The following is an 18,806-nucleotide window of genomic DNA, read 5'->3' as shown; positions in this document are numbered from 1 at the left end:
CATCCCAAGACACGCCAGTGGGGCTGCGCCAGTCCTTCCCTCCTTCATTTCTTGTGGCCTGTACAAACTGTTTTCTGGAGTGGGACGAGCTGGACTCTTCTTGCTTTGGGCAACTGAGAGCGCAAGCTTCTGTCAAGGCTGATAATTAATTAAATGCACTTAGAAGAGGATGCCGGTCCACAAACTGAAGTGAAAAACTGAACCCCTCATTTAGCAGAGATGAAGGAAAGGTTTCTTTTCAAGATTTTTCAAATTCTTCCTGGAAGAGCTGGGGTAGGTGTCTGGTTGATTGCTAGCTTGTCTGATCGGTTTCATTAGCTGTTACAAGAATGACAGCTAAATCTCCCCATCTCATCAAAGCGAAGAATTTAAAACTCATTTCAATAGTACTGAAACCAACCCCCAAACTGCCACGATTATATATCTCTAAGTCATTTTATACACTTATCACCTCTTCTCACATCCCTGGCTGGGTGCCCAGGAAGGATAGCAGCAGAAACCGCTCTTCTTCTCCCTCGATGCATCCCTTGCGCTTGGAGCTTGGTGCAAAGCTGGGCAGTATCGCTGGGCTTCCTCGCCCCGTCGGTATTTAGCATTTAGTGTCTACCAAAGGGTGTTGCTTTCTTTTCAAAGCACTTTGTGGGCCATGTGTAACAGGCTCAGAGGATAATAGTACAGAGGTATTTCTCTGGCCCTCACCCACTTCTTTCCCCTGCGCAGCTGTAGCCTTTCTGATGCAGAAGCTGCCTTAATGGCTACGTTGGTACCCCAGCTTTAGCATCTCAGCAGCCATGCTTCCATTTTCTCATACCTGCATCTCTTTAAAAAGCGGTTGCATTAAACTTTGCCTGTTGCTGATGGTAGAAATCTCCTACCCTCACCACAAACGAAAGGCAAGGGCATTTCTTTTAAAAGACTTTAAAAACACAAACCGATACCAAAGCCTGCCAAACCCTTTTTTGGAGAGGAGCGCGTTAATGGTGTGTTTATACACTTAGCAAAATCAGCTTCAGGAGTCCCAGGCGTTCAGAGCCAGCGTCGTTACCCAAGGCAGCTTGCAGAGACACACTGTGCCAAGCATTCCCGCTGCGTGTGCCGGCGTGGATGCCCACCCGCTGTCCTGGTCCCCGCTGGGCTACCGGCAGTAGCGCCCATGGGGCTGGGTGGGCAGCCCAGCAGGACCCCCGCCCCGGGCGCCGGGGGGAGCTGCTGGGGAGGCCGCCCTTGCTGGGCTGGTGGGGTCAGGGTGCACCCAGGGTGATGGCACAGCAGGTTTTGGGGGGCCTGGGTGGTGCGGGAGAGGCAGATTGGATGGGAAGCTCCTCTGTCCAGCCCACCTCCCCCAGCGCCTTTGCTTCTCCTTCCCCTTCCAGGAAACTTCCCCTCATCCCAACACATCAATTTTGGTCCATTGATTTTTTTTTAAGGTCCATTCTCCTCTTAACCGCAGGCATCTCGGTTTGCATGAAGGCAGCCTTTCTGCGATTCTTGCCGCCTTTCATAAATAATTCCATGTAGCAGGCTGAGATGGCTGGGTTCACCCTCTATGTCTCCACGGCCGGTGTGGCTGCAGCCGTAGTGTGATGTGGGGCTGGGGCAGGAGGCCAGTACTTCCCAGCATCGCTGGCTGATGGCACTTGTGCAGCCCCTTCCCTCTCCCGCGCCTGTCTGGGCTGGGCTGTGAACCAGGCCAAGCCAAATTACCCAGTTTCAGCCTTGTTTGGGTTTTCAGCATCTGCCTCTGAGCATTGTCACCTCTTTGTCAAGGCCACCTCTGTTGGAAAGGTTGGTGTCCCCCAGTAAGATGTTGTGGGACTCACACGAACTCCTTGGGCCTGAAGCTGTAGTGTAACTTGCTGTTATCCCTGTCCCAGATTTCATCTTCCAGAAGGAGCTGTTTGCTGCCAGAGACACAGGTGAGCTGAGTGGACCATGGCACGGGCTTTGTGGGGTAGCCCCCTCTTGGGAAGGTGCTTTGGGGATGCCAGCGGGACATGCCTGAGGCATATCATAAACCTGCTATCGTCCCTGGGGCAGGGCACCGGCTCTGTGCCGTGCTGTCCTTGCAGCGAGCGCTGTGCATCACTGCTCGGCTCCACAGCCCCCTTCCTCCTGCAGCCCCTCGGCCTCTCTGCGTGCCTCCCCGGGGCACACCGGGGCTGTGCTCCTGCTGGGTGGTGGTTCCTGGACCTGCAGAGAAGGGACCGTCGTGCTCTGGCCAAAGGGCTGTCCCCAGCCCTGTCCCTGCTCCTCTCCCTGCAGCCCCGTCTGTCTCCTCCATTGCTAAATGGGGACACAAAAAGTGCCTTCAAAGAGGTCCTGGGGGAAGGCTGCAATGGCAGAGAGAAACCCAGTAATGCCGGGAGATTTTTGAGCACTAGCCAAGAGCAGTGCTGCTCTGGGAAACTGAGGAGGCAGCAAACGCTGCCAGCACGGGTCGGCAGGTATGATATTCTCCCTTTCTGTCCCCACTCCCCTTGCAGACCCCATGCACAACCTCTCTGCTCAGCCCTGGCAGGCGAAGATGGCCAACCTGACCTACGACAACTTTACCCTGGGCAACCGCTCCGAGGTGGCCATCCAGCCTCCCACCAACTACAAGACGGTGGAGCTGGTTTTCATCGCCACGGTCACCGGCTCGCTCAGCCTCGTCACCGTGGTGGGGAACATCCTGGTGATGCTGTCCATCAAGGTGAACCGCCAGCTCCAGACTGTCAACAACTACTTCCTCTTCAGCCTGGCCTGCGCGGACCTCATCATCGGGGTCTTCTCCATGAACCTGTACACGGTCTACATCATCAAAGGCTACTGGCCACTGGGGGCTGTGGTGTGCGACCTGTGGCTGGCCCTGGACTATGTGGTGAGCAATGCCTCTGTCATGAACTTACTCATCATCAGCTTTGACCGGTACTTCTGTGTCACCAAGCCCCTGACGTACCCAGCCAGGAGGACCACCAAGATGGCAGGGCTAATGATCGCGGCTGCGTGGGTATTGTCCTTCATTCTCTGGGCCCCTGCCATCTTGTTCTGGCAGTTCATTGTGGGCAAGAGGACAGTCCCTGAGAGGGAATGCTACATCCAGTTCCTCTCCAACCCGGCGGTGACCTTCGGCACGGCCATCGCTGCTTTCTACCTGCCCGTGGTCATCATGACGGTGCTGTACATCCACATCTCCCTGGCCAGCAGGAGCAGGGTGAGGAGGCACAAGCCTGAAAGCAGGAAAGAGAGGAAAGGCAAGTCCCTCAGCTTCTTCAAGGGCCCTGTGATCAAACAGAACAACAACAACTCCCCCAAGAGGGCCGTGGAGGTGAAGGAGGAGGTGAGGAATGGGAAAGTGGATGACCAGCCCTCAGCACAGACAGAGGCCACTGGCCATCAGGAGGAGAAGGAGACTTCCAACGAGTCCAGCACGGTCAGCATGACCCAGACCACAAAAGACAAGCCCACAGCAGAAATCTTGCCAGCAGGGCAAGGACAGAGCCCGTCCCACCCCCGGGTGAACCCGTCTTCCAAGTGGTCCAAGATTAAAATCGTCACCAAGCAGACTGGGACCGAATGTGTCACCGCCATAGAGATTGTCCCAGCTAAGGCAGGAGCCTCTGACCACAACTCCCTGGCCAACAGTCGCCCGGCCAACGTTGCCAGGAAGTTTGCCAGCATCGCCAGGAGCCAAGTACGGAAGAAGCGCCAGATGGCAGCCCGGGAGAAGAAAGTCACCCGGACCATATTTGCTATCCTGCTAGCCTTCATAGTCACATGGACTCCATACAACGTGATGGTCCTCATTAACACCTTCTGTGAGACCTGCGTCCCCGAAACAGTGTGGTCCATCGGCTACTGGCTCTGCTACGTCAACAGCACCATCAACCCAGCCTGCTACGCCCTCTGCAATGCCACTTTCAAGAAAACCTTCAAGCACCTTCTCATGTGCCAGTACAGGAACATTGGCACAGCCAGATAAACTGGCACTCAGGGACAACTTCAGCAACGTTACGGAAGCCCTTCCCTTTGCCTCCTTTGCCGGGGGCAGTCCTCTGCTCCCCACTCACAACAGTGCAGACTGTGCAGTGATTGCAGATGATGCCCTTCATCCAACACTGACAAAGGTCCAAGGAACCTCTGAGCTGCAGCTCCTTCCAGTCACCCTGGGCCTGGAGACTAGCTTGGGGAGCCAGTGGGAAAGACGGAGGCAAGACGAGGAGATGTGGTCACCCGGCACCCTCCCCAGCCCCCTGCTCTTGAGAGGTTGGCCAAACGGCATCAGTGTTTGTCCTAAGACTGGATGCCTCTTCTCCCCTGGCTGACCATCTCCAGGGCATCAGAGCTTGTCTGCATCCTCACAGCCTAATGCTGGATGCTTTCAATAGGCTATTAAACCGTTTATTATCCAAGAAATGAAAAGAAACCGGGGCCAAACATTTGCCAGCCATTTTGGACCAGGCTGGCTCGGGCGTGCTCTTGGGATGTCCTGCCGGCCCAGCCAGGAGTCCTCCTGAGGTAGCCAAGATTTGCGCCCTAGCAGATATGGCAAGCTCCTTCCTTTCCCTTGAGATGCCATCGTACATCCTCACCCAGGGACCTGGGGCGGGGGGAGTTTTCCCCGGGCTTCGGCTCCGCTCTCCCCTTTGTGCCCTTTCCACCCTCAGCTAGCAATTGGCTGGACAGACAGACAAACCATGCATCTCACTCCTGGGTGAGGAGTGTGAAACCCAGCTGCCTCCAACAACGATGAAAACTAAAACTGCAAAGAAAAGCAGTGGTACGGTGCAGGACTTCTCTCCACAGCCCCGGGGGAATGTGGTCCCTAAGGAGTGGGCAGCAGTGACCGTGAAAATAACTGTCCTTGGGAGCGATGGGGGGAGCTGGGGGTCTCAGAGGGGGTCGGGAAGAGGGTCTGCAGTATGGCTGAGGTGCTCTATGTCTCATCCGGACCATGAGCAGGTCCCTGCTCTCCCCACGGCGGGTGTGGGAGGCCTGATGCATGGCTCCAGGGGCAGGAGAGGACGACGGTGGCCCCCCCAGCCCTGCTCCTGCCCTGGGTGCAGGGGGATGCCCCAGGGAGGCCGAAGGAGCCGGCTGCTGAGCTTTGTAAATGGATGTAACCCTGTTGTCGGTGTTGTGGCGGAGCCCTCAGCATGCGGGCTTCAGCCAGCGTCTCCAGCCCCCTCTCAGCCCAGACCAGCCCGGGGCTGCTCAGCTTCTCCCAAAGCCAGGTCTCTGCAAGCCTTGGCCGGCACGGCCGGGCGCAGCCGAGATGGGATGGGGCCACGCTGGCACCGGCAAACTCCGTGTCCGTATGTCTTTCCCGTCCCCACGCCAGAACGATGCTGTGCAACCTAGAGAAAGGCTGCCCCGGCCCAGCTGGTGACACCCCCCGCCACTGCCTTTAGGATAATTCACATAGCGGTGCCCAAAATGTCTGGCAAGCTTTGGGGTTTGTTTTTTTTTTAAAACTGTTAACAACCACGGCCCAACCCACCCCAAGACAAATAAAGACCTCGGACCAGAACGAGTCGTCACCTGGTCGCTCCTCCTCAGCTTCCCAGTGTCACCCAGCGGTGACATTTCCTGCAGCGCATGGGTGGCGGTCTCCTTCCGAGAGTGAGGGGGGGGCAGACCGAAGCGCTGCCAAGAAGAGACTGTGGGATCTGACCCACGTACCTTCTCCAGGACCATGTGCGGTGGCACTCAGGCCACCGCCGCCAGCCGCACGGTGAGTTCACTGCCGGTGCCGGTGCGATTGGCAAAGCTGGGGTTTGCAGCACAGCAGCATCTCGTGGGGACAACAGGTGGGTGCCAGTATTTTTTTTTTTAAAGATTTTTATTGGAAAAGAAAACAAACCCCATTTTCCAAAAGAAGTGAGAGCTCCCACCCAGCACCGGTGTTCACGCGTCGAAGGCAGAGGGGCTGCAGCCCCGGCACGGACACAGACGGTTAGAAGTGATGGAGGAGAGGGGACGCGGCGGTTCCTGGGGGCGGTGGCTTTGTTTTCCCCAGCTGATGCAGGGAAGTAGTGCCCCAGCCGAAGGGATGCTGGAAGAAGCCCCTCGAGCTGAGCGCAGTCCTCACGTGAGTAAGGGGCATGAGTGATGGGGTTACTCAGGCATTCAACACCCAGCCCTTCCCTCCGGCACCAGTACCCATCGGAGGAGCGAGGAGGCTCCCGGGCTTGCCGAAGGATGCGCTAAAGGCAACTCATTTGTGCTGGAGGGTGGAAAAATGTGTGTTGCCGTCCCAGCTCTCCAGGCGCGTCCCAGCAAACCCCAACACCAGCCGAGAGGAGGCAAGCAGGATGCACCAGCAGCGGAGGTGGGGCAGCAGGGAGGGGGGCAGTCCCTCCTGCGGGGTGGGTGGGTTTGCTCTCTACAACACTAGCGATTAAAACAAGGCATCTCAGTGAAAGAGGAGGTCATGGAAAGGAGGAAGGAGAGGAGGAGGAAGACTGGAGCATGGGCCGGCTGCAGCTGGGCGTCCAGCCCCATGGGCACCGTGTTGAGGGGCCGACGAGGATGCTGGCTTCCTGCTCTAGTCCTTCCCCTTGCCCTTCTTTGCTGCATCCAAGAAGCACAGGAGACAAGAGTTAGTGCGTCCGCTGGCAGCTCACCCATCCCCCAGACGCTGCCATGGCAGAAATCTAGCCGGCTTGGCACCGTGCAGGGGCTGCATCCCTGCAGGGAGCTTCCCCCCACCCTGCAAAACTGTGCTTTACACCAGCCCCACTGAGGAGAGGGGGAAATCCCCGTCCCACCGAAGCTGGCGGTGACTTGAGGGGGGACCAGGGTTTCTCCTAGCAGCACCTGCATCCCACCCAGCCAGCAGCTGGACTTCGGGGCTGTCACATGTGCTGATGCAGAAGGAAGAGCATCCTACATGATGCCCCACACCACCTGCAAAGCTCAACCCCAACGGGCCAAGCTACCCCGGGAGAGCCCCTGCCTGGGGTCCCAGCAGGACCCTTCTGGGGACAGGAGCGGTGGGGACTGACCTTTGGACTTCGACTTGATCTTGGAAGAGCAGGGCTTGGTCACATAGACGATCTCCTCGCACTGGGCATTGTACAGGGCTTTCTTCAGGATGCCGGAGCGAGTCTTCACACCCGTCTGAGCACTACACCCCCCCCAGCTCTCAAATTTGTACTTGCAGTCGGCTGGAAGAGAGGGGAGAGGCATCAGAGCCAGCCAGGACCCGGCGTGGGCACCAGCCCCGGCCACCCAGCCCAGGGCGGTCCCTACCCACCCCACCACCATGCACCCACCTCCAAACTTCTTCTTCCAGTTGCAGGGGATCTTGCACTTGAGCTTCTTACTCTCATCTTTGCAAGTCCCCTCGCGGTAGCCCAGGCCACAGTCCTTGCTGTTGGGGACGCAGGGTCCCCAGCGCCAGTCCTCACACTCGGAGCTGTCCTTCTTCGCCTTCTCTGCAAGGGAAAGGGGAGCGGGTGCTCGCTGCAGGGCCACGGGAGCACACCCCAGGCTGCCGCCAGCCCCCTGCCCCGGGCTGCCCCTCACCTTTCTTGTTCTTGCCAGCCTCGGCAGTGGCGGCCAGCAGGATCAGCGCCAGGAAGAGGAGGAGGCCCCGGACCTGCATCCTGCCTGGGGAGGAGGGAGAGGGTGAGGCAGGCAAGGGATCAGGGCGCGATGTGGCAGCGAGGACGAGGCACGGTGGGCTGCGGGCAGCCTGCCTGGGAGTGAGATGGCAGCTGCCTCCATTACACACATGCACCTGCGTGTGTGCATGCACATGTGCACACCCCCCTATACCTTGCTTGTTGCCACCCATCAGACCACACGTATTAATCACAGAATCACTAAGGTTGGAAAAGACCTGTAAGATCATCAAGTCCAACCATCAACCAACCCCACCATGCCCATTAAACCATGCCCCGCAACGCCTCGTCCACACGTTCCTTGAACACCTCCAGTGATGGTGACTCCACCACTTCCCTGGGCAGTTTATTCCAGTGTCTCACCACTCTCTCAGTAACGAAATTTTTCCTAATAATTGCAACAAGAAGGTTAATTGTGCATCTCAGCAACAGCCTCTGGCCAGGAAGCTGTTGGGCTGGGGGCTTGTTCCCATCCCTGCAGCCCCCCATTGCCCTACGCGTGGCCGAAATGCTCTCTGCGGGGACCCCCGCACCCTACACTGCAGCCGGGGAGGGCCCTATGGTTGGTGCACCCAGCACCAGGCTGCACCACAGCCCATGCTGCTCCTGCCCCCCCAAAAGCAAAGCAGTCCCCTCCTGCGTGCTGGCGGTGGGGGTCCTGCTCTCCAGTGCTGGTCCCCAGCCCCTACCCGCCTTGTATTTCTCCGTGGCTCCTTTATCCAGCACCCAGCAAGCTGCCGCCCCACACTGAAGAGCGCCGGGGCTGGGGGAGCGCAGCTGCCATGGTACCTTTCTCCGGCTCCGGAGGAATCCGGGGGGGAAAGAAAAAAGCCCAGAAAAAAACAAACCCGCTGCCATGAGGGGTCTGAGAGCTAAACCAGCGGATTAAACAGCAAAAAAACCCCAGTCCCCACAGCGTGGGAGCTGCTTGGAGAGATGGAGCAGGAGAGCTGCGCCCACTGCTGGCACCGCGGCCGCCAGCACAGCACCAGTGCATGCAGGGGGGGAGTGTGCATGCGTGTGCATGTGTGTGCATGCACCTGGGAGCAGGTCGGGAACGAGGGTGCACATACACAAGGGTGCAGCTCCTGGGGCCCTGCCCACCCCACCACGGTGGCCTTGGGCCAGGCAACGTCTCCCCTCCGGCTGCCATCACGAGCCTCTGTGGGACACTGCTGCCAACACTGCGGTCCCAGCTCCCATTCCCAGCAGGAGTGCGGCCATGCAGAGCCAGCCCCTTCCCCACTCCCCCAGAGCCCTGCTCTTCAGGATGACACCCATATCTGCGTGGCAGCAGCCAGCTAGCAAATACACCACACCTGCCCTGGCTCCACCATGGGCTTGGTGGGACTGGGATGGAGAGCTCAGGACACATCGCATGCCCAGGGGAAAGCAGTGCAGGGAAGAACGCGGGGTCAGCGTTTGCTCCCTGCCCCCAGGCTCCCCGGGCAACGTGCCGGAGAGAGCGGGAGAGCAGCTCCCCGCATTATTCAGGCTCCAGCACACTCACCTTTCATGCGTCCGCTGCCGCGAAGCTGCCGGCTTCGCTCTGCATTGAACTGTCACAGGGAATTACACAGCCCGGCTGGCTGAAGGCACAGCCGAGGGGGTGAGAGCTGCCTGCCCCCTCGCCCAGCACGGCTGGGAGCCATCCTGCCCAGTACGGCACGGCTCAGCCCCGTTCCCACCCAGCTGCCTTCAACGGGAGCAGGAGCTCAGCCCAGAGGGCCCCGTTTCGGAGAGCAAAGCTGGGGCTAAGCCGAGTTGCTGGCATTCCTGCCCCACTTTCTGCCGGGGCAACACCTCCAACACCCGCACGATTCACAGCATCCCCCTGATTTCAGGTGCTCTGCAAACTTCTTCCATCCTTTGCCACAGAGCATTTCCCTCTGCTCCTGAACCGCCTCCCAGTCCGGCACCTTCCAGCTCAGGTCCTGCAAACACAGCCTCTGAGGTCCGCCCTGGCTGCCGTGCTCACCCCTGCCTTGCCTCCGGGCACAGACTCCCCACTCCCCACAGCGTGGCTACCCTGGAGCCCTGTGTACGCAGGGATGGGGGGGGGGGCTTCGAGGGGCAGCCCAGCTACAGCCCCAGGGACTCCTGGATCTGCTCCCAGGCTCTGCCTGGCACATCACATCCCCCAGGCAAAGTTCTGCAGGGACCCTCAGCCATGGCTCATCCTAAAGCATTCATAAGGGAAAGGGAGTGCAGTTTTCCAACTGGTTTTCCAAACAGTATGATCCCTTCTTTGCTGGTCAAACAAGAGCTGTTCCCGGTTGGGCTGCCAGCACCTTCAGGCGTGTTCGCACAGCCCAGCTCCTCCCGCATCCCTGCAGGACCCTGGCTCCTCTCCTGCTCACATCCCAGCCAGCTCCCACACTGCCTTGGTCTCTCCCAGGAACGGGCTGCACAAGCGGAGCAGCCAGGAGCCAGGCCACACCATGGCAGTCCCCATTTCCCCTTCCCCTCCCTCCTCGAGCTGCCCGGGGTTTGAATAATCTAGGATGAGCGCTAGGAAAAAAAACCAACACCAGGTGATGCTGAAGCAGAGCCCAAATACGCACCATTGCAATGGGAGCGCCTGGACCCCTCTCTGGGCACCGCTCAGAGCCAGACAGTGCTACTGGCAAGTGTTTCTCCTACTGTGGGCCACGCCATCCTCCCCAGCTCCTGTCCCCTCGCTGCCACCCCGATGCTCTCCTGGGAGCGGGGCGGCTGCCGGGCTGTCAGCCCCTCGCAGCCCCTCTTCCAGCAGCGAGACCTCTCGGCTCGGCTCAAATTCCAGCTGGCTCTGGCAGAGGTGGGCGCAGGACTGCTGCCCTCCCTCCGCGGAGCGGCTCCCCAGTCTCCAGGCATGGAGCCCAGCGCTTGGGGAGCCCAGCGCTCGGGCAGCCCATGGCTTGGGGTACCCAGCACCCCACCAGCAGGAATTTCCCTGCTGCCAGGAAAGGGCAGAGTTGAGCTTTTCCCCATGAGCCAAGGCGTTAGCATGACCAGGAGGCTCTGCTGGAGGTACTGGAGGGGAGCAAAGGCACGGGGGCTGTGGGGCTTTCCAGCAGACGGCCACCCCTTCCCCTCGAAGCGAGGAGAAGGTGCTATGGGGGGAAAGGGTTTGCTCCGCGTTCTGCCTGTGCGTTGTGGGGCAGAGCGGGGAGCAGGCAGCGCCCTTCCATGCTTCTACCCTCTGCTCCCTCCCCAGGGCAGATGCTGTGCCCTGACCCCAGCACAGCCCCTTCCCCTCCGGCCGGTCTCCCCCCTCGCCCCCCGGAGAGGCTGCCGGTGGCCGAGCCCCGCTCCGGGGCAGCTCCCCGGGCTCCGGCCGGAGCATCTCTCGCCACCTGAGCGCGTCTCCCCGACCCGGTGTGGGGTCCCCCCAAGTGCGGGGGGGGGGCGGCTAAGACCCCGGGCCCCTGCCTCAAGCCCTGCCTGCTCTCCGGGAGCCCTGCCTCCCTCCAACCCCCCTTCCCCGGCACCTCCAGCGCTCTAGGCACTTCCCTGGCTCCTCGCAGGCGAGCCCGCACCCGGAGGGCTGCTGCCCGCGGGACAGACACCCTGCCCCAATCCCCGCTTCCTGCAGCTCCTCCCCAGCCAGGGCCATGTCCCCCACCCCGGCAAAGCCCCTTCCCCCGCCGGGGAGCCCTCCCGGGGATTACTGCCGCCTCCCCGGGGAGGCGCGGGGGGGGTGGCCGCTCGCCTTGCCGCAGGCGCCCATCCCCGTGGCGTCGGGCGGGCGGCGCCGCCGTCTGCGGGGGCTTGGGAGGGGGGTGTCCGACCCCGAGTACCGGGGTGGGGGGGCACTCACCTGCGGAGCGGTGCGCGGAGCGGTGCGCGGAGCGGTGCGGAGCTGCTGCCTTTGTGTGGCGGCCGCGTGCGGAGCCCCCGCGCAGCGCACAGCGGCCCCTGACGTCGGGCTCGGCTGGCAGCAAAAAGGTGGTTTTTTTAACCCAAAACTTTTCGCAGGCTCCTCCTCTGCCCCCCCCCGCCCCGGCCAGGCACAAAGGCAGGCGGCCGGCGGAGGGGCGGCCCGGGGGGCAGGCTGGCCCCCCCGGCCGGCGGGGAGGGGGGAGCGCTGGGCCGGCGGCGGGCCCTGCTCGGCCGGTGAGAGTGCCGGGCTCCCGGGCGCCGAGAGCGGGGCCCGAGGGGTCAGGCCCCAGCGGGGCACGTCCCCATGTGTCCCCTGCCCTGGGTGGGGTGTCTCACCTTCCTCCGCGCTCTGCAGCGTGGGACCAGCGAAGCCTTGGGGTTCCGCTGCCCGTGCACCCCAGCATGGCGGAGTGGCTGAGGGGGTGCAAGCTGAACAGCCGGGCAGAGCTCCCTTGGGGCCCCCCACTCTACGACCCACTGGAAGATGGCCTCTGGGGCACCCCTGCGGCTAGACGGAGCGGAGGGAAGCACCCCGTGTCTCCACCAGCTCTGTGGATGCCTCCTTCCCCATCAAGGCCACTGGCCTCGATGGACCGACCTTTCATGGTCTCTGCCCTTCTCATCCTTCTCTGCTTGCTCTGCCCCTCGTGGGAGGGTTCGGGGAGGGGGTACCTGAAGCAGCACATCACTTCCATGCCGACCCAGGCCTCTCCCCAGCCCTGTCCCTCGAGACCTGCCTGTCCCCGGCTGCGACACGCTGCAGCCCTTCTCCTTGGACCAGATAGGAGATCAGACTGCTGGTTGGGACTTTGCAGATGTGACGGCTCCCTTCCCCCCGCCGTCCACCCCCTTTTCTCAGGAGGTGAGGAGAGGCAGCGGCCAAGCCAACTCTCTCCTGGAGTTACCAGGCAGAAAGGCGAGTGTCATGCCAAAAGAATGGGGCTGTGGTGGGGAATGGAGCCATTTTTCCACCCCTTACCCTGGAATAAGGCTGCGGAGAGCAGGGCTGCCACAGGTAGGGGTGGTGGGGGGGGAGGGCTGGTTTTTATGAGCTGCTTCACAACCAGGAATCGCTTTCTGAGAGATTCCCGCATTTAACTCGTGCCTTGCCGGCAGTTTCCTGAACATCTGCAGAGGTTTCGAGGAGGGCTGGCAACCGTGGGAGCGTGTCATCTCCCCTGCCCGCCGCACACACAGCAACGGGTGCTGCCCTGGGTGGTGAGGGGTCTGGACATGCCAGGCTGTACCTCTGAGCACAGGGTGCAGAAATGGGTGCGGACAGCTGGACAGGTAGGAAAGCCAATAGTCCCCCCAGTCCCCCATCGCTGGGCCTTTAAACCAAAGCTGAAGCAAGCTGCGGAGACAAATTCACAGTCAAAAAGAAGGGGAAGGGCCTAGATGTGCTGCTTTTGGCTGGGGTTCAGTGGCATCAGGTTTGCAAGTCTGAGTTAGGAGCCTGTGATGAGCAAACCAGGGCCTGGTGGAGCTGGGAAAGAGCTGGGTGTGGGGCAAGCGCTGCTGCTTTTCTTCAGCCACCTCTGGCCAGGGGCCAGAGACCCCGCTGGGCAGAGCAGCCCAAGGTACGGCCAAGCCCTGGGTAAATTTTCACTCCTTCCTCCGTTTCCAGCCGTTCCCATTCCCCTCCTGTTGCCTCCTCGGGCTGGGACCCGGAGACAGGTGCTGGCCACGCAGGAGAGCAGAGGTGTGTTGGTGCACATCACTCTCAGCAGCGGCTGCGCGTGGTCCCTTCTGAGGGATGCGAGGTGGGGGGGAAACAGCTCCTTCCCCAGCTCAAACAAGCAGCAGAAGGCTGTGTTTGCAGAAAGGGGCCTCATACCGAGGGAAGGAGGGAAAAGAGGGAGCGCGACCAACCCAGGTGCGTTTCCCTGCAATTGCTTAACTCGAGCTTTTTACCTCTAAAAATGTCACAAGATAATTCATGGCATGTCGGCTCTGCATTTTCCATCCCCAGTCAAAGCCTGGTCCTTGGGGCACTGTTACGGCACGGTGCGGCAGTGCCAGCGCGGGGACACGGCTGTGCACAGGGGGGATCTTTTCCTTGTCCAGACTTGCGGAGACGGGCATGTGGCAGGTAATCATTAACTCGGCCAACTGCTGACACCCCAGCTCTGCTTAGCTGGGGCTGGGTTTGCACAGCCTTCCCCAGCCTGCATGCATGCCCCCCCCCCAACCCCGTGCATACACCCCCAGGTGTGTTTCCATCCCATGGGAAGCCAGACAGACCTCCGGACCTCCAAGGTCCAGCTGCAAGGGAGGAACAGGGGATGCTGAGGCCCTTCGGAGAGAAGGGCAGGGCTCTCCCCTGAAGGTAGACTGCCCCTTTCCTAACACCCCTCATCACAGCCATCGCATTTGGGAACGCTTCTCTCCCCTACGATAAATTTGACACCGGGGCAGCTGGAAAACTCTCATTGCCATGGTTACTGGCGGTCCTCGCTGCCGAGACGTGGGCCAAGCGCCAACGTGCTGGGGTCTGGGCACCGAAGGGGAGCGGGCCCCCTCCTCCCAGTCGCACGTCCGCCTGGTCCCTGGGCAGCAGCCCAGGGAGGCCGGGACAATTTGGTGTGCCTTACACCCGCTACAGACCCCCACTGTTAGCTCTGGGCAGGAGCTGAAAGGCTGAAGGCGATGAAAGGGAGGCGCGGGGGGTGGAAGGGACAACGCAGCCGGGGAAGGAGGCTGCTTCTCCGACAGGCAGGCTGCCAAGCTGCCCTCAGGAATCCGACTTTAAGGTATGAGTATAGCTCCCCATCACCCACCATATCCATCCCCGGCTTCCTCACCAGCGTGCCGTCGGCCAGAGCGATTATCTCCCTTTTGCATAGGAAACTCTGCAGGAGAGATGGCGTTGGCTGCCGTCACCCTTAAGAGTCCGGGACTGGAAGCAGAAGCATCCCTAATCCCCTGCTTTTCTAATCGTAGAGCGGTCCTCCCGCCAGAGATAATCCCAGCCCTCGACGCTGCAGACCCAGTGCTCAGCACTGGAAACAGGACCCCAACGCTCCCCTCTGGAGCTGGGGATGAACGGGAAGAGCCCCCGAGCAGGCTCGTCCCCCGCAGAGCAGCGTGGCTGGGGACAGCTCACCACAAAAAAGGGCCAACAGAAATGTTTTGAAATCTGGAGGCTGGATGCTGCTGCGGTACCCACCGATAGCTGTGCGGCTGCTCCGGCCCCAGGGAGGAACCGGAGCAGGGCAGGAACAGCAGGCTGCCAGCTCCTGACTCACGCTTCCAAGCCCTTCTGGATCCCTTGGGATGGCGGTGCGCTTTCTCCCTGTTCCACATTACACTGAATATCAATGTATGCCACAGAGTGGGGGAGAAGGTCCCTCAGGACAAAGTCACTGTATCCAGCAACTGTCCCAGAAGGATGCTGTGCAGGGAAGAGGGCAAGGACCTGGCCCAGCGGGGAACTCCCCAGAGCACCCCCAGTTAGGACAGGGGCAGAAGCCTCAGGGTACAACCTCGAGGGCCGTCACTCATGCAGCGCCCGCCACATTCTCACGGATGCGGCTGGAGACAGGAACTAAAACATCCATCTCTTTATTTCAATGGCAAGAAACAACAACATCCAAACGATCCAAGTCGAAAAGCGACGGGAACGCAGGCTCACGCCAGGCCCTTGGCCTGCTGGAGCTGGCACCCTCACAGAGTTACAAAAATACAGTCCTACGACAGCGTCTAGGAAACACAGATCCAGGTATTGCACAGAACCCCTGCCCTCCGTGGGCAGAGTGACCAACACCCCCTCCGCCTCCGCCGAAATACAAGCCAGGCTTGGAATTGCACAGCAACTCAGCTCACGCGCGCATGGAGGGGCCAGGCAGGGAGGGGGACAGTGTGTCTCTCAACTACCTGTACAAAAACTATAAGGAAAGATACAAAACCAGGGAGAAAGGGGGAAGCTGGGGCTGTAAACGCCTGCGGGGCAGGCTGGGCATCCCGGCTGGGGGGCAGTGGTTTGCACCTTTGAGAAGATGACAGTGCCTTGTCTGTCGATGGCCAGCGAGCAGCGCTGATGGGAACCCCAGGCGCTGCTGGAGCATCCCAGCTCTGAACATGTCAGGATGCTATTGTTATTAATTGCCAGCACTGCTGCTGGCCCCTGGCACTCTGCACTGCCCTATGCCTCTGCTCCCCACCACGGCATCCCCTGTCCTCCAAGGGAACTCTGCTCCCCAGCCAAAAAGCCTGAAGGGTATTCTGGTTCTCTGCGGTATCCTCACACCCTTTTTTTGGTATTGGTATTAGGAGAGATTCAAACGGTGCCACCCAGCACTACCCAGTGGGCGCAGCTGGGTGTGAGTGCAGGTGGGACCGCACAGACCCCACCTGGCAGCAGCGTCCTCTCCTGGGACCCAAGCTGCGAGCAGTGACCCGCTTCGCAACTGCTGCCCACCCGAAGGTGCCAAGCAAGTTTGCAAGGCCCAGAGCCATCAGCTCTCCTCCTCTGCTGGCACCTCGTGGTCCCAGAGACTGCCAGTGCTGCAAAAGCCTTGCTGAAGGGCTTGATGCCTCTGCAGAAGCTCAGCACCCACAGGGGAGATAGGTCGTGGTGCTTCGCGCCCCATGGCAGGTGAAATGCCATCCCATTGCAGGCGTGACTTGGGGCTGGGAGCTCTGATGCTTCCTATGCATCCAAATCCCTCTTTCTGCTCAAACTGGAGAGGGTGAGCTGGTGGCCTCCCCAGGGAGCTTGTGTCTGGGCTGGGCGAGCTCCCAAGTTTTCCCTGCAAAGCCCTGCGCCCAGTTTGGGGGATGGCAGGAGTCGGACACAGAGGATGCATGTTGACGGGTTGGGGGGCATGGGGGGAATCCCTGAGAGCAGCACCGTCCCCAGCACTGCCCCTCCAGCCCAGTGCAATGTCTAGCATCGGGGGGGAGGAGCTGGAGCAGGGGGGGCACCCAGATCCAAGTCAGCATTTGGGAAATGTAACGGGCTCCACTGCAGCCGCTACCCAGGCCAAGCACAGCTCTCCACCACGGCTCCGTGCTGCAGCGGGCTCACAAAGAGACGCCCAGCAGACAGCGGGTGTGCAGGCTGCCCCACCCAGACCTGCAGAAGGAAGGACCATGGGAGGGCTCGGTAGCCTTCCTCCATGCCATCCCTTCCCTGGGCCAGAGTGCCGACTGGCTGAGCACCAAAGGCAACCGGGAGCGCAGTGCCTGCCCTGTTCCCAGCTGCGCCAGCCCCAGGGGCTCTGTGGGAATACTGGGTGCACCAGGGACTTCCCTCCTGCTGCAGAAGGCCCCAGTAGGGCAACGCAGAGACCCGGGGCAGCCCCAAACCGACAGAAGGGAGGAGGAGGCAGGGGCAGTAAGTCATGGTGCTTCCCTTGGGGCAATGTCTGAGGCTCACAGCCTCTGCTGTCTGCCTGCACAGTCTGTGCCTCCCGCAGCTGTGCCAGACAGGAGAGGAGGAACAGGACATGAACCTAGCCAAGCATCTAAAGGAGGGACACTGCCGGCAGCGAGAGGGGGCAAGCAACGATATCCCACAAGGATCATAGGTAGGAGCCTGCGGAGGGGGCACTGGCATCACTCCCGTGCACAAAGGTGACCCGGGGCTTCAGCCTGGCCTGCCCTAACAGGGCTGCGGGACAGAGCCTGTCCAGGGCAGGGAACGTCGTAGATGAGGGGCGAAGCGGGGGACACACAAAGAGCCAGGCTTCAAGTCCCAAATACCCACTGTCCTCATAAACAGAGTTCCAGCCCAGCCTGGGGCAGAGCTCTGCTATCTCCATCTCCTCCGGGGACCAGCTTGACATCTAGGGAGGGCTGGGCCAGACTCACAGCTCTGCCAGTTGCCACCGTCCTCTTCTCATCCTGCCTGAGCTGGCTTGGGCTAAGGCACGCCGAGCACTACACAGCTGTCTCCTGGTCCTCCCGCTGGATCATCTGGTAGTGCTGTCGGTTCTCGAGGTAGGCAGCTAAGTCGGGGTCGTTGGCTTTCTCAGCCCGGTGCTTGGGGGTGTCTCCCTGCATAGGGGAGGCAAAAGAGATCAGAGCGCCGAGCACTGCCTAAACGCTGCCTCGGCACCCAAAGGTGCCCCCACTCCCCCACCGAAAAGGTGGCTGCAGCTGGGTCCAGCAGAGCCTGCGGTCAAGCCTGGAGGCAGGTGGTAGCCAAATGCCCAGGTGCTCACCATGGAGCAAAAGCACGCTCCCGAGGAACCCAACTTAACTGCGGGGCTGCAAGCTGTCCCCTGAAGGGCCACTGGCCCTGCGTGCGGGCCCGGGCAGAGACCATCCCTGACCGTCACCAGCCCCCTGAGAGGAGGCCAAGGTTGGTCCCCGTGACCTGCTCTTCCCCGGCGCTGGGGAGGCAGGCGGGAGAGGATGAGGAATGAGGGGTATGTCTGGGGAATGCCCGGGAATACCAACCCCCCTTCCCTCTCGAAGCCTGGCTAGCGCTCCGGCTCCCGGAGGAGGATCACATTTCACCAGCTTATTGCAGCCATCTGGACTGTGTCCACTAATGAACTCCCGCACTCCATAAAAAGCAAATCTGTTAACAGCTCCCAGCTCCGTCTGCTCTCCCCCTTCCCTCCCCCTGCTCCTTGCTCCTCATCGCCAAGCGCCCGGGCTCTGCCATGCCGCTGAGAAAGGCTGCAGAAACCTGGCGCTCTGCCGCTGCCATTGAAAACGGCCCCAGAAGGGATGCCCGGCCTGCCCGGCTTCTCCCCTGGTGCGCAGCGGGGCACGGGCGGCTGCGATGGGCTCTGGAGCCTCCAGGGCGACCCACAGCCGTATTTCTCCAGCAGGAACAATGGTCAGACATGTAGAGCCTCCGCTGGGCCTGGATGCGGCTGCGGACAAAGACCCACCCGCACGCGGCTGTGGAGAGGTGCGATGCACCAAGAAAACCCCTCCTTTTGCACGTGCACCCCGAGACCCTGGCACACCCCACAGTCCCACACACACGCAGGCAGGGGTAGGGAGACCGCTCTGTGCTTCGGTACCAGCTCTCCTCGGGGGCCTCCTCTCCGCAGCCCCTGAACGCAAGCGCTCATTTAACAAAGGAGGGGAAAGACCAGAGGAGGAATTGAGTTTCTTTTCCGTCCCCCTGCAGAAGCCCCACTGCAAGGCTGCCTGCCCGCAGCCTGAAACCGGAGCTGCCAGGGCCCCTCTGCCCAGCCAGGCTGAGGCACGCCAACCGATAAGGCTCAGCCTCCCTCCCCGCTGCAGGGTGCGGGATCAGCCCGCTCCGAACCCCTGCCACAGGTCTGACGCTGGGGCTTCTAATGCGGTGGGTTCGTGCCCGTGCAGGCAGGCTGTGACTGTGACCCGGGGCTCACGTGAGGTCAGCGCAGC

General features: G+C 61.0%; 3 protein-coding genes across 4 annotated transcripts in view; 1 reads left to right on the top strand and 2 right to left on the bottom strand.

Annotated features, from left to right (window-relative positions):
- Positions 1 to 1,804: 1,804 nt before the first annotated feature.
- CHRM4 (cholinergic receptor muscarinic 4) lies at positions 1,805 to 3,961 on the top strand. The gene is given in 2 exon segments (XM_009814941.2): positions 1,805 to 1,916; positions 2,484 to 3,961. Coding segments are annotated over 2 exon segments (1,590 nt in total).
- A 2,565-nt stretch (positions 3,962 to 6,526) lies between these two features.
- On the bottom strand, positions 6,527 to 7,588 carry MDK (midkine). The gene is made up of 4 exons (XM_059819835.1): positions 7,510 to 7,588; positions 7,257 to 7,418; positions 6,987 to 7,148; positions 6,527 to 6,552 (listed from the first exon to the last, which is right to left on the bottom strand). The coding sequence occupies exons 1-4, from the start codon at positions 7,586 to 7,588 to the stop codon at positions 6,527 to 6,529; spliced, it is 429 nt and encodes a 142-aa protein (XP_059675818.1).
- A 7,440-nt stretch (positions 7,589 to 15,028) lies between these two features.
- The window catches only part of DGKZ (diacylglycerol kinase zeta), a 45,139-nt gene continuing 41,361 nt past the window's right edge, over positions 15,029 to 18,806 (bottom strand). For both annotated transcript variants that reach the window (XM_059819977.1, XM_059819976.1), the window contains one exon: positions 15,029 to 17,471. In XM_059819977.1, the coding sequence (XP_059675960.1) occupies positions 17,355 to 17,471 (117 nt within the window). In that variant the 3' untranslated portion in view covers positions 15,029 to 17,354. The remainder of the gene's footprint in view (positions 17,472 to 18,806) is intronic.

This window comes from Gavia stellata, chromosome 7, assembly GCF_030936135.1.
Source record: "Gavia stellata isolate bGavSte3 chromosome 7, bGavSte3.hap2, whole genome shotgun sequence".
NCBI classification, from domain to species: domain Eukaryota; kingdom Metazoa; phylum Chordata; class Aves; order Gaviiformes; family Gaviidae; genus Gavia; species Gavia stellata.
Note: the sequence above shows the minus strand (reverse complement) of the source record. Positions and strands in the feature narration are given on the sequence as shown.